The sequence below is a fragment of the Antechinus flavipes genome, chromosome 3, assembly GCF_016432865.1.
Source record: "Antechinus flavipes isolate AdamAnt ecotype Samford, QLD, Australia chromosome 3, AdamAnt_v2, whole genome shotgun sequence".
Lineage (NCBI taxonomy): Eukaryota > Metazoa > Chordata > Mammalia > Dasyuromorphia > Dasyuridae > Antechinus > Antechinus flavipes.
The window spans coordinates 582,590,913-582,604,117 of NC_067400.1; the positions used below are offsets into that span (position 1 = coordinate 582,590,913).

The window sequence follows — 13,205 nt, forward strand, 5'->3', positions numbered from 1 at the left end:
ATTGACAAATAAGAATAATGACAAGTGCTATAGGAACTTCTGGAAAACAAATATAGTGAAGTGTTGATGGTACAGTGACTTGGTTCAGACATCTAAAGAGGAACCTTATAACATGAAATGTCAGAACTGGGAGAGGATTTGGAATCCAGAATGTCAGAGGTGGGAGGGCCTTTAGAGCCCAGGATGTCAGAGCTGAGAGGGCCTTTAGAACAGAGGATGTCAGAGCTGAGAGGGCCCTTAGAACCCAGGAGGTCAGAGCTGGGAGGGCCCTTAGAATCCAGAATGTCAGAGCTGGGAGGGAGCTTAGAATACTGGATGTCAGAAGTAGGAAGGAACACAGAATGTCAGTCTTTGACATTCAAGAATTTCACTGACCTCTCATTAAAATGCTAACATTAATAATAAAATGACTAATTATCCAGAAAATGATTCTCAAAGTTTTTTAAATTTCACAGTATTAAAAGTAAAACAAGGTAACTGTCCTGTTGTGTACCATATGAAAAAGCAACTTCAGTCACCGCTAACCAACTTCCACATACAACAGAGTAGTTTCCTCTTGCTAATGCTAGTGGACTTTCTGTTGCCTCATAATTGTAGACAGGACACACCCTTCAAACATCCACAAAGATCTGCTGCCTCATTCTGGCAAGGTTTAATGGACACTGGAGTTTGGAAGATCATGGATTTCTGCCTTAAAATAATGATATTTTCACTTTTTTCCATCTTCAACTGGGCATATAAAATGGATTCTCTGCCCACCATTGAAAATGAAGCTTTCATCAAAGAGTGTGTTGATCTTCATAACAAATTTCGGTCACAAGTGACCCCCAAAGCCAGTAACATGATGCATGTGAGCTGGGATGCAGATTTGGCCAAAGTTGCTAAAGAATGGGCGCAGAAGTGTAAGTTTGAACATAACCCTGATCTGAATATCCCCCAAAAGTTGCACCCTACCTTCTCTGCAGTGGGAGAGAATCTCTGGATTGGCTCAATGGGAGCATTTTCTGAAAATTCTGCCATCAAAACATGGAATAATGAAGTAAAAAACTATAATTTCCAGAGTAAGAAATGTACTGGGGTATGTGGTCATTATACTCAGGTGGTCTGGGCAGCTACTTACAAGATTGGCTGTGCAGTTCAATTTTGCCCCAAAATTGCACAGTCTTTCATTACCAATGGAGCAGTTTTTGTGTGTGACTGTGGACCAGCAGGAAATTATTATAATGTGCAGCCCTACAAGGAAGGAGAACCCTGCAGTGCCTGTAAAGAAGATACCTGTGTGGATCAGCTGTGTACAAATCCAAAGCGGGATGGAGAGGCTGCAAGTCCCAAGCCAAATGCTGAACAGCAAGCTAAAGACAAAAACTTTCTCTTCTTTTCATCTTGGTGCCAATTTTAGTTTTATATTCACTATTATTCTGATCATTGTGGCAAAGCGTCATTATGCGAGGTAAATTATTTCTGAATAAATTTAATCAAAAGGAATTATGGGATAATGTCATCTTTTAAAATGTCAAAACAAAAGATTTGTAATTCAGAAAAGGAAATCCAATTATCAGATTGCCAAAGCTGACAAATAGGGATAATGACAACTGCTGTAGAGACATCTGGAAAACAAGTATATTGATGAAGTGTTGATGGTACAATGACTTGGTTCAGATTTCTGAAGAGGAACCTTAGAACTCAGGATGTCAGGGCCGGGAGGGCCCTTAGAACCCAGGATGTCAGAAGTGGGAAGGCCCTTAGAACCCAGGATGTCAGAACTGGGAGGACCCTTAGAACACGGGATGTCAGAGTTAGGAAGGTCCTTCAAACACAGAATGTCCAAGTCTTAGTCTTCCTTTAAGGTGAAAATGCTTTTCTTCAATAGCAATTTTATTCCAGTTGTGTTCCCAGAATCACAGAATTTTAGAACTCACAGGACTTTTTCATGGTCATATAGTGCAATCCCTACATGAAAGGAATCTGTATGACAACATACCTGAAAAGTGGACATTCAGCCTTGGCTGTCATGCAAGATGGCAATCTCTGAGAGGTAAGCCTCGGGAATCAGTTGGGGGACAGGAGAGAGTTTTGTAGTAGGTACAAGCAAGGATTACAGCCCATTACAAATGTGGAATCACCCTGGAGATTTTGTCTAAAGGATGTAGTCAGAAAAGTATATGGTATGGGGCGGGGAGGGAGAATTGGGAGGAGGTGCACAAGAGAGATAATAAATGGATAGTTGATGTGGTCTATTGGTATTCATGAAAGGTCAAGAGAATAAGGAGAAGGCCCTCATTTTGACTGGTAAACATTCAACAACCACCTCCCCAAAAAACTGGGAATGCTTATAAATTTCATCTGCATTAATATTTTCTCCGTCACTTTTTTTAAGTCTAGAAATTAGTGAAACAATAAATGAAGCTCTGACTTACAGTGTTTGCCAATTTTTTTTTGGGGGGGGGTGTCTAAATGCTCAAATTGAAAATTTAACAAGTGATTTTCATGAACCTTTAAAACTGATTTTAGCAAACCCCAAGAAAAGTCTCCAAAATAATGGCTTTAAAAATATGATTTCAAAGTCATTATTTGCCTATTAAACTACTCCTCCCTTTTCTAACTACCTGAGTTACACCAGAATTTTCTCCATATATTTCAACATATTAAAACAGCTTAAGTACAGAAACAGATATGATACTCTAATTGTCATATATGAGGTCAAATATTAAAGACATTTGCAAAAATTAAAAAAGCAATGCCATTCTTTGCATTAATTTTTTGGGGAAAATTTTTTTTTAAAATATCTGTTACTATGCATTGAGATTATTGTCATTTTAATGAATTAATAAGTAATAACTTTAAATATATTAATCTAGTTAAAATTTAATGAATCAAATAGATATTTTTTAAATTCATATTTTTAATTTCATGTAGTAAATATTGATAGATATAACTCACACAAACAAAAAACTTTTGGAGGACTACAATCATTTTTAAAATAGAAAGGAGAACTGAGAAAAAGTTCATGATCTACTGTCCTAAATCACTGAAAAGTGGACATTCAGCCTTGGCTGTCATGCAAGATGGCAATTTCTTGGGTAACTCAGGAGCTTATCCCATTTATTATTATAAGAGCCAATTGTTAAATTTTCAGTATAAGGATTTACAACTCAGAAATCATCAAAATGCTACAAATCAAGGCCTGCTTTATTGTTTTATGGAGTGTCTAGATTTAACATAGTGATGGAAAAAATATAAGGCTGTTATTGTTATTAGTTCTCAGAGGACAGATGACATCACAAAGATGATGTCTTGATTCTCTTCTGAATTGAGGCAGAGCAGTGCAAAGCTGTCAGCCTCACTCTTCCAGTGTTACCAAAGTGGTAAGACAAAAGTCACACTAAAGTTAAAACTGTGTTTTCCGAGACAGGAGGTAATGGTGCAGGATGGGCAGTCATGTAGAGGTTGTAATCTGCATTCCTGGAGGCAATCCACAATAATGAGACCCCAGATCCATCAGAGCATTTGAGGATATGTTGGGAAAAAATAATCCCTGCCCTCAAGGAGTTTACTTTCTGTGGGGAAGATACAACAGTTAAACTGATAAATAGAAATAAGATAATTTTGGGAAGGGGAGCACTGCATTAGTCTTTTCCCCACAGAAAAGAAGGAATTGAGCAAACAAGACATGATCAGGCATTCAAAGTCAGTAAACATATGGTGATTAGATCCCAGGGATCCAACTAAATTCACAAGCTTTATCTCAAGATGCAGGGGAATGGCAAACTCCAATGGTACCCCCATCACCTCCAAGATCAACAAAAGCCCTTCCTAATCTAGCCCTTTGCCACTTTTCCTTCTGTTATTTCCTTTTTATTCTGTATATAGAGTGGTTGTACATAGTAGTTTGCATGTTGTCTCCCACACACACATTGTGAGCTTTTTGAAGGCAAGAACTGTCTGCCTCTTTTTGTTTCCCCAGCACATAGTGGGTACTTAAATGTGTTTTTGTTTGGTTACTGGACAATAATGGAGTTCAAGGTGCTGGTCGTTATGGATTAAGTCTTTGGCAAAAAGGGTAGGGTTAAAAGGCTCAGTCAGTTGAGGAGACAGAAGGTCAAAAGTGGAACGTACTTACCTAAGCACTCCATAGGACTAAGTCAGGGTTGTAAGGTTTCTTAATTTGTTTTCTTTGTGTAAAAACATAAGCCCATAAAGCACCTTTCTCTCAGTGATTAAGGGAAGGCATCTCTCTGCATCCCTACATCCGTATAAAGAGCAGCATCTTCCCAGAGCTGCCTAAGAGAAAATATTTCTAAATCTGTGAAACATACTTATAAAGCATCTCTTGTGTCCTACCAACCTAAGAACAGTCGCCCTTCTGTCCATGCATAAAAGAAAAGACCATTTCCCACTTAGATAAGAGATAATTTCGCTCTACATCTTTGTGTATTAATACAAGAAAGCATCTTTCTATATTTGCATGAGATATAGTATCTTGCAGTCGTAGTAAAGAATGGAATCTTTCTCTGGATAAGAGAAGAGACGTATACATCTGCCTAAGAGAACATTTCATTCTATTTCTGACTCTGTACAGGCGAATGGTGCTTCCCACATGTTCATAGAAAGCATCTTTTAGCATCATATCATGACTGCCATTTGAACTTTTCTTGGCAAAGATACTGAAGTGGTTCCCCATTTCCTTCTCCCGCTTATTTTACAGATGAGGAAACTGAATGACATGACTCCATCAGGATCACACAACTAGTAAAAGTCTGAGAGAAGATTTGCATCCAGGAATTTAAATCTTCCCCTCAGGCCTGGCACTCCATCCATAATACCATCCCTTGTCGGTGACGCTCTCGCACTGCCTCGCTCTGGCACTCCCTTGCTCTCTCGCACTCGCACTCGCTCATGCACTCGCTCTTGTACTCTCGCTCGCTCTCGCACTCGCACTCGCTCTCGTACTCTCGCTCTCTCTCTCGCACTCGCTCTCGTACTCTCGCTCTCTCTCTCGCACTCGCTCTCATACTCTCTCTCGCACTCTCTCGCACTCGCTCACGCACTCGCTCTCGTACTCTCTCTCGCTCTCTCTCTCGCACTCGCTCTCGTACTCTCGCTCTCTCTCTCGCACTCGCTCTCGTACTCTCGCTCTCTCTCTCGCACTCGCTCTCGTACTCTCGCTCTCTCTCGCACTCGCACTCGCACTAGCTCACGCACTCACTCTCGTACTCTCGCTTTCTCTCGCACTCGCACTCGCTCTCGTACTCTCGCGCTCTCTCTCTCTTTCACGCACATGCTCTCGTACTCTATCGCGCGCTCTCTCTCGCACTCGCTCTCGTACTCTCGCTCTCTCTCTCGCACTCGCTCTTGTACTCTCTCTCTCTCTCTCTCTCATTCGCTCACGCACTCGCTCACGCACTCGCTCTCGTACTCTCTCTCTCACTCTCGTACTCTCTCTCACTCGCTCTCGCACTCGCTCACGCACTCGCTCTCATACTCTCTCGCACTCACTCGCACTCGCTCACGCACTCGCTCTCGTACTCTCTCTCGCACTCGCTCACGCACTCGCTCTCATACTCTCTCTCGCACTCTCTCGCACTCGCTCACGCACTCGCTCTCGCACTCTCGCACTCGCTCTCATACTCTCTCTCTCGCACTCGCTCTCGTACTCTCTCTCGCACTCGCTCACGCACTCGCTCTCGCACTCTCGCACTCGCTCTCATACTCTCTCTCGCACTCTCTCGCACTCGCTCACGCACTCGCTCTCGCACTCTCGCACTCGCTCTCATACTCTCTCTCGCACTCTCTCGCACTCGCTCACGCACTCGCTCTCGTACTCTCTCTCGCACTCGCTCACGCACTCGCTCTCGCACTCTCGCACTCGCTCACGCACTCGCTCTCGTACTCTCTCTCGCTCTCTCTCTCGCACTCGCTCTCGTACTCTCGCTCTCTCTCTCGTACTCTCGCTCTCTCTCTCGCACTCGCTCTCGTACTCTCGCTCTCTCTCTCGCACTCGCTCTCGTACTCTCGCTCTCTCTCTCGCACTCGCTCTCGTACTCTCTCTCGCTCTCTCTCTCGCACTCGCTCTCGTACTCTCTCTCGCTCTCTCTCTCGCACTCGCTCTCGTACTCTCTCTCGCTCTCTCTCTCGCACTCGCTCTCGTACTCTCGCTCTCTCTCTCGCACTCGCTCTCGTACTCTCGCTCTCTCTCACGCACTCGCTCTCGTACTCTCGCTCTCTCTCTCGCACTCGCTCTCGTACTCTCGCTCTCTCTCTCGCACTCGCTCTCGTACTCTCTCTCGCTCTCTCTCTCGCACTCGCTCTCGTACTCTCGCTCTCTCTCTCGCACTCGTTCTCGTACTCTCGCTCTCGCACTCGCACTAGCTCACGCACTCACTCTCGTACTCTCGCGCTCTCTCTCGCACTCGCTCATGCACTCGCTCTCGTACTCTCGCTTTCTCTCGCACTCGCACTCGCTCTCGTACTCTCGCGCTCTCTCTCTCTTTCACGCACATGCTCTCGTACTCTCTCGCGCGCTCTCTCTCGCACTCGCTCTCGTTCTCTCTCGCACTCGCTCTCGTACTCTCTCTCTCTCTCTCTCATTCGCTCACGCACTCGCTCACGCACTCGCTCTCGTACTCTCTCGCACTCGCTCTCATACTCTCTCTCTCGCACTCACTCGCACTCGCTCTCATACTCTCTCTCTCGCACTCACTCGCACTCGCACTCGCTCACTCACTCGCTCTCGTACTCTCTCTCGCACTCGCTCACCCACTCGCTCTCGCACTCGCTCTCATACTCTCTCTCTCGCACTCGCACTCGCTCACCCACTCGCTCTCGCACTCGCTCTCTCGCACTCGCTCACCCACTCGCTCTCGCACTCGCTCTCATACTCTCTCTCTCGCACTCGCTCACCCACTCGCTCTCGCACTCGCTCTCATACTCTCTCTCTCGCACTCGCTCACCCACTCGCTCTCGCACTCGCTCTCTCGCACTCGCTCACCCACTCGCTCTCGCACTCGCTCTCATACTCTCTCTCTCGCACTCGCACTCGCTCACCCACTCGCTCTCGCACTCGCTCTCATACTCTCTCTCGCACTCGCTCACCCACTCGCTCTCGCACTCGCTCTCATACTCTCTCTCTCGCACTCGCTCACGCACTCGCTCTCGCACTCTCGCACTCGCTCTCATACTCTCTCTCTCGCACTCACTCGCACTCGCTCACTCACTCGCTCTCGTACTCTCTCTCGCACTCGCTCACGCACTCGCTCTCGCACTCTCGCACTCGCTCTCATACTCTCTCTCGCACTCGCTCACGCACTCGCTCTCGCACTCTCGCACTCGCTCTCATACTCTCACGCACTCGCTCATGCACTCGCTCATGCACTCGCTCTCGTACTCTCGCGCTCTCGCTCTCGCACTCGCTCTCATACTCTCTCGCACTCGCTCATGCACTCGCTCATGCACTCGCTCTCGTACTCTCTCTCGCACTCGCTCTCTCTCGCACTCACTCTCGTACTCTCTCTCGCACTCGTTCTCGTACTCTCGCGCTCTCTCTCTCACTCGCTCTCGTACTCTCTCTCTCACTCGCTCTCGCACTCGCTCTCATACTCTCTCTCTCACTCGCTTACGCACTCGCTCATGCACTCGCTCTCGTACTCTCTCTCGCACTCTCTCTCTCGCACTCGCTCATACACTCGCTCTCGTACTCTCTCTCGCTCTCTCTCTCGCACTCGCTCTCGTACTCTCTCTCTCTCGCTCTCTCTCTCGCACTCGCTCTCGTACTCTCTCTCGCTCTCTCTCTCGCACTCGCTCTCGTACTCTCGCTCTCTCTCTCGCACTCGCTCTCGTACTCTCGCTCTCTCTCTCGCACTCGCTCTCGTACTCTCGCTCTCTCTCTCTCTCACGCACATGCTCTCGTACTCTCGCTCTCTCTCTCGCACTCGCTCTCGTACTCTCTCTCGCTCTCTCTCTCGCACTCGCTCTCGTACTCTCGCTCTCTCTCTCGCACTCGTTCTCGTACTCTCGCTCTCGCACTCGCACTAGCTCACGCACTCACTCTCGTACTCTCGCGCTCTCTCTCGCACTCGCTCATGCACTCGCTCTCTCGCACTCGTTCTCGTACTCTCGCTTTCTCTCGCACTCGCACTCGCTCTCGTACTCTCGCGCTCTCTCTCTCTTTCACGCACATGCTCTCGTACTCTCTCGCGCGCTCTCTCTCGCACTCGCTCTCGTACTCTTGCTCTCTCTCTCGCACTCGCTCTCGTACTCTCTCTCTCTCTCTCTCTCTCTCTCATTCGCTCACGCACTCGCTCACGCACTCGCTCTCGTACTCTCTCGCACTCGCTCTCATACTCTCTCTCTCGCACTCACTCGCACTCGCTCTCATACTCTCTCTCTCGCACTCACTCGCACTCGCTCTCATACTCTCTCTCTCGCACTCACTCGCACTCGCTCACTCACTCGCTCTCGTACTCTCTCTCGCACTCGCTCACCCACTCGCTCTCGCACTCGCTCTCATACTCTCTCTCTCGCACTCGCTCACCCACTCGCTCTCGCACTCGCTCTCTCGCACTCGCACTCGCTCACCACTCGCTCTCGCACTCGCTCTCATACTCTCTCTCTCGCACTCGCTCACCCACTCGCTCTCGCACTCGCTCTCATACTCTCTCTCTCGCACTCGCTCACCCACTCGCTCTCGCACTCGCTCTCATACTCTCTCTCTCGCACTCGCTCACGCACTCGCTCACGCACTCGCTCTCATACTCTCTCTCTCGCACTCACTCGCACTCGCTCACGCACTCGCTCTCGTACTCTCTCTCTCGCACTCGCTCACGCACTCGCTCTCGCACTCTCGCACTCGCTCTCATACTCTCTCTCGCACTCGCTCACGCACTCGCTCTCGCACTCTCGCACTCGCTCTCATACTCTCACGCACTCGCTCATGCACTCGCTCATGCACTCGCTCTCGTACTCTCGCGCTCTCGCTCTCGCACTCGCTCTCATACTCTCTCGCACTCGCTCATGCACTCGCTCATGCACTCGCTCTCGTACTCTCTCTCGCACTCGCTCTCTCTCTCACACACACTCACTCTCGTACTCTTTCGCGCTCTCTCGCACTCGCTCTCGTACTCTCTCTCTCTCACTCGCTCTCGCACTCGCTCTCATACTCTCTCTCTCACTCGCTTACGCACTCGCTCATGCACTCGCTCTCGTACTCTCTCTCGCACTCTCTCTCTCGCACTCGCTCATACACTCGCTCTCGTACTCTCTCTCGCACTCGCACTCGCTCATGCACTCGCTCTCATACTCTCGCGCTCTCTTTCGTACTCACTCTCGTACTTTCTCTCTCTCTCGTTCTCTGTCTCTCGCACTCGCTCTCGCACTCGCTCACGCACTCACTCTCGTACTCTCACGCTCTCTCTTTCGCACTCACTCTCGTACTCTCTCTCTGTCTCTCTCACTCGCTCTCACACTCGCTCACGCATTGGCTTTCGTACTCTCGCTCTCTCTCGCACTTGCTCACGCACTCGCTCTCTCTCGCAGTTGCTCTCACCCGAGTTTGTGTCTGTCTCTCGTTCTCTCATTCTCTATCTCTTTCTCTCTCTCTGTTTCTGTCTCTGTGTGTCTGTCTGTCTCTCTTGCTCTCACTCTTTCTCTGATTCTCTATCTCTCTCCCTCTCTCTGTCTCATTGTTCTCTCCCCCCCTTTTCTCTTTCTGTGTGTGTCTCTCTCTAATTCTCTCTGTCTCTCTCTCTCTAATTCTCTCTGTCTCTCTCTTTGTCTGTCTCTCCCTCTCTCTGTACACTGTCTCTTCCTTCCTCTCTCCCTCCTTCCCTGTCTGTCGCTCTGTCTCTCTCTGTCTCTCTATCTCTGTATGTGTGTGTATCTAATTCTCTCTGTGTGTCTCTTCCTCCCTGTGTCTCTGTCTCTTTCTCTCTCTCTCCCTCTGTCTGTCTCTCCCTCTCCCTCTCTTGCCTCTGTTTGTCTGTGTGTGTCTGTCTCTCTTCTCTCTCTCTTTGTTTCTACCCTCATAAGACAGAACACCTCTTTAAATCTCCATATCAGAATGAAAGGAAAACATCTATCCACATCTTTACATCTTTGCAAGAAGGTATGTTTCTGTGTCTGTGTAAAATAAGATACCTTTCTTCATCTTATATCTATATAAAGGACAGCAGTGTTCTGCTTTTTTTAAGTTCTTCATGAAAGAAGGCATTTCTTGATATTAATTACGGCATCTTGACTAATTAGGGCTGCCTCTCTATGTCCTTAGGTGCACTCCTATGTCCTTAGGGGCTTTGAGAGTCTCACTCTCTGATACAGTCTCAGAACTACTTATCCAAGAATGCTGAGGATAGGCCCTGTAATTCACAGAGTTTGAAAAGAAAGGTTTTGGCAAATTTTGGTGGAAACTGGCAGGACATAGTGCCCCCATACAAAAATAAGATAGTCAACATGGTGCAGTGCGAAAAAAGAAAAAGAGGAGAAAAAACAATTTCATCATGATCTTGCAGCAGCTAGTGACTGGATAATGAAGGCAAGGACTAGATTATGAAGAATCACGAATAGGGACAAGCCATGGAGGTGGGAAGAAAGGGAAAGAAATCGTGTTCCTGACCCCTGGGATCTTCTCTTTTCCAGATCCTGATGGCTGGGGCCAGAGATGCCGACTTGAAGAAATCTGCCTTCCTCAGTCTTGCCAAGATGTACACAAAAGCAATCTGGCAGCACCAGTTCCAGTTCACTACCTCTGTCCTTTCGCCCATTGTTGTTTCCCTAGGAGGAGCAGAAGTTAGCCATTCAGATATGGATCCAAGGAACACACTGCTCAATTAAATTTATTATTATATCTTTGTTGGAATCTTTACAAACTTCTAACTCATTAGAGTTGATAGATTATTGATCTGATCTTACAAGAAGATGTTTTGGTCCAGAACCTGAAACAAGGTACTAAGTAGAACTAATTAATACAATGCTTGTGTTCACACCTTTACTCATTGGAGTTCACAAAGTTAACTATGTAACTTTGTGAATTCACACCTCCCTTGAAGCTCTTAGGGCCAGAGAGCACTATGGGAGAAAACCCATAATCCCATTCTCTCAGAAGAGTCATATATAAGCCAGTGAAGAGTGATTCATTCCAATATATTTTCCACTTGGCTGGCTGGTAACAGAAGAAGAATTTTGAGAGGAAGAAGCTACCAGTCGAGAGTTGAGCGGGAGATTGAGAAGGCTCTCTGTGGTGGCTGGGCTCCTGCACTTCCCCCATTGAGACCAAGCTGGTCTGAAAGACTCGCCAGAAGGCTAGCTGAGCCCCAAGTGAAGGAAACAAGAAATTCATTCCATCTCTGTGCTGGTTGGAGGCAGAAGAAAGCAGAGGCAGAGGCTGAAGGACAAAACCTTTGGATTTGGAGACATTCGGAGGGAGCTCTTGGAACCACACCGAGAGAGAGGCCTCTAAGAATCTAGCTATCCGGGCCCAAGGAAAGAGACAAGACTTGGAAGGAGAAATAAACGTTTGTATTTTTACCAGCTGGCTGCATTTGGGGTAATTATTGATCCGAACTGATACTAAAGCTGCCTCCAAGAAAACCTCCCCGAGAAACCTACCTTCTCCTCCAGAAAGAACTATTCTTACTTATATTTAAAAGAAAAAAATCACCACATATCTTAATATTCTGTTTCATTAAAAAATGGTTGGCCTGATATAAAGGCAAACATCAGATGGGCATTCATGAGTTATAGATTTGAATATATGCTGATCCAAAGAGTACCTGGAACCTAAATAAAGTTGTTTCTAAAAGAAAAAGCAACTTTTTCTTTCTTTTTCTTTAATCTCAATATCTTTATTCTCATATATTTGCATATGAGAAGACACTTCCTTTAGGTCAATTATTCCTTGGTTATTCTGAATTGAGAGGTGAAGGGATAGTGCTCTCTTGTTCAGTCTTTTCAATCTTATCCAACTCTATGGCCCCATTTGGAGTTTTCTTGGCAAAGATACAGGAGATATTTACCATTTTTTTCAACTGCTCTCTTGGGACTTCTCATTGAGACTTGCTTGCTACTCATTCATAAACACACCTGCCCATAATAAATTGAAAGGTTGTAAACTGGACATTGATTTGGTCTATATGGTTTCCCCCTCTCTCTCAGATTTGTTCTCTCTCATCTTGTATTTTCTGTCCCATTGTTGTTATGGCTTAGAAATGTTTATACACTTTAATTTTCTTTAATTCTTTAACTGTATCCATCTTCACATCTTCCATGAAGCTTAATGCATGATTTTGCACCATGTAGATGTTCAAGTATCAATTGATGATGATGATGGTGATGAAAATGAAGATGAAAAGGAAAAGGAGCATATAATTACAGGAAGCTAACCTCTCTTAGAAAAAGTGAACAGATCTAGGCTTATTTCAATCACCAAAGAAAGTGCTTGAGAGGCAGTTTCAGAGGATAGTAGATTTTAGAGCTGGAAGGGTTCTTAGGTCTACTTCATCATCCTGCAAACACACACACATACATATACACATACTGTTATACATACATTTTAATCAACAAAGAAACAATGATAGTAGAAATATGGGAGACTAGTAGGGCAGGATATTAAATACATTGTCAGATAAGGCTTCTGAATCATATTCTTTTACTTGTTTTTTTGTCACGAGGATAACTTCAATTGATGATGGGGAAATGGATTGTAACAGCGATGTACAAAAGCTATTAATAAAATATATGTTGTAAACAATAAATAGTAAATTCATTACTAGAAAGAGGAAGGAAGGGAGGGAGGGAGAGAAGAAGGAAGGAAAGAAGGAAGAAAGGAAGGAAAAAGAATTATCTCTTAATTACTATGGTTAGAGGATGGGGTGAGGGAAAAGAAAGATGGAAGAAAATATGATGAATAGAGATAGGAGAATAAATGAAATGATTACCTCGAGATATCATCCAACTTTGGGTCTGCTTTCCCATCTCTTACTCCAAATGTCACCAATTTCTAGACTATCTCCATTCTGACATATTCTTGAATTTAGCACAAAGAGAATGAAGATCAGGGCTCCAGCTGAAATTTAAAAAACAGCAGTCCTACAGATAAGTTCCCCTAAGGCAAGTTTTCCAACAACAATAACAAAAAACTGTTGAATGAGCTGAATTTATCTTCCACTGTTCCAAGATTTCAAAGTAGCAAACTTCAGTGGTCAAGAAACTCCCAC

At 45.9% G+C, this 13,205-nt stretch overlaps 2 protein-coding genes across 2 annotated transcripts; both read left to right on the forward strand.

Moving 5' to 3' along the window:
• The first annotated feature begins 422 nt into the window (after window positions 1–422).
• On the forward strand, window positions 423–1,681 carry LOC127555734 (glioma pathogenesis-related protein 1-like). Its single transcript, XM_051988296.1, has one exon. The coding sequence runs from the start codon at window positions 497–499 to the stop codon at window positions 1,397–1,399; it is 903 nt and encodes a 300-aa protein (XP_051844256.1). The 5' UTR covers window positions 423–496; the 3' UTR covers window positions 1,400–1,681.
• Window positions 1,682–8,583: 6,902 nt separating this feature from the next.
• LOC127557518 (uncharacterized) lies at window positions 8,584–10,824 on the forward strand. The gene is made up of 2 exons (XM_051990831.1): window positions 8,584–10,099; window positions 10,630–10,824. Exons 1-2 carry the CDS (start codon window positions 8,930–8,932, stop codon window positions 10,822–10,824), a joined length of 1,365 nt encoding a protein of 454 aa, XP_051846791.1. The 5' UTR covers window positions 8,584–8,929.
• Window positions 10,825–13,205: the final 2,381 nt, after the last annotated feature.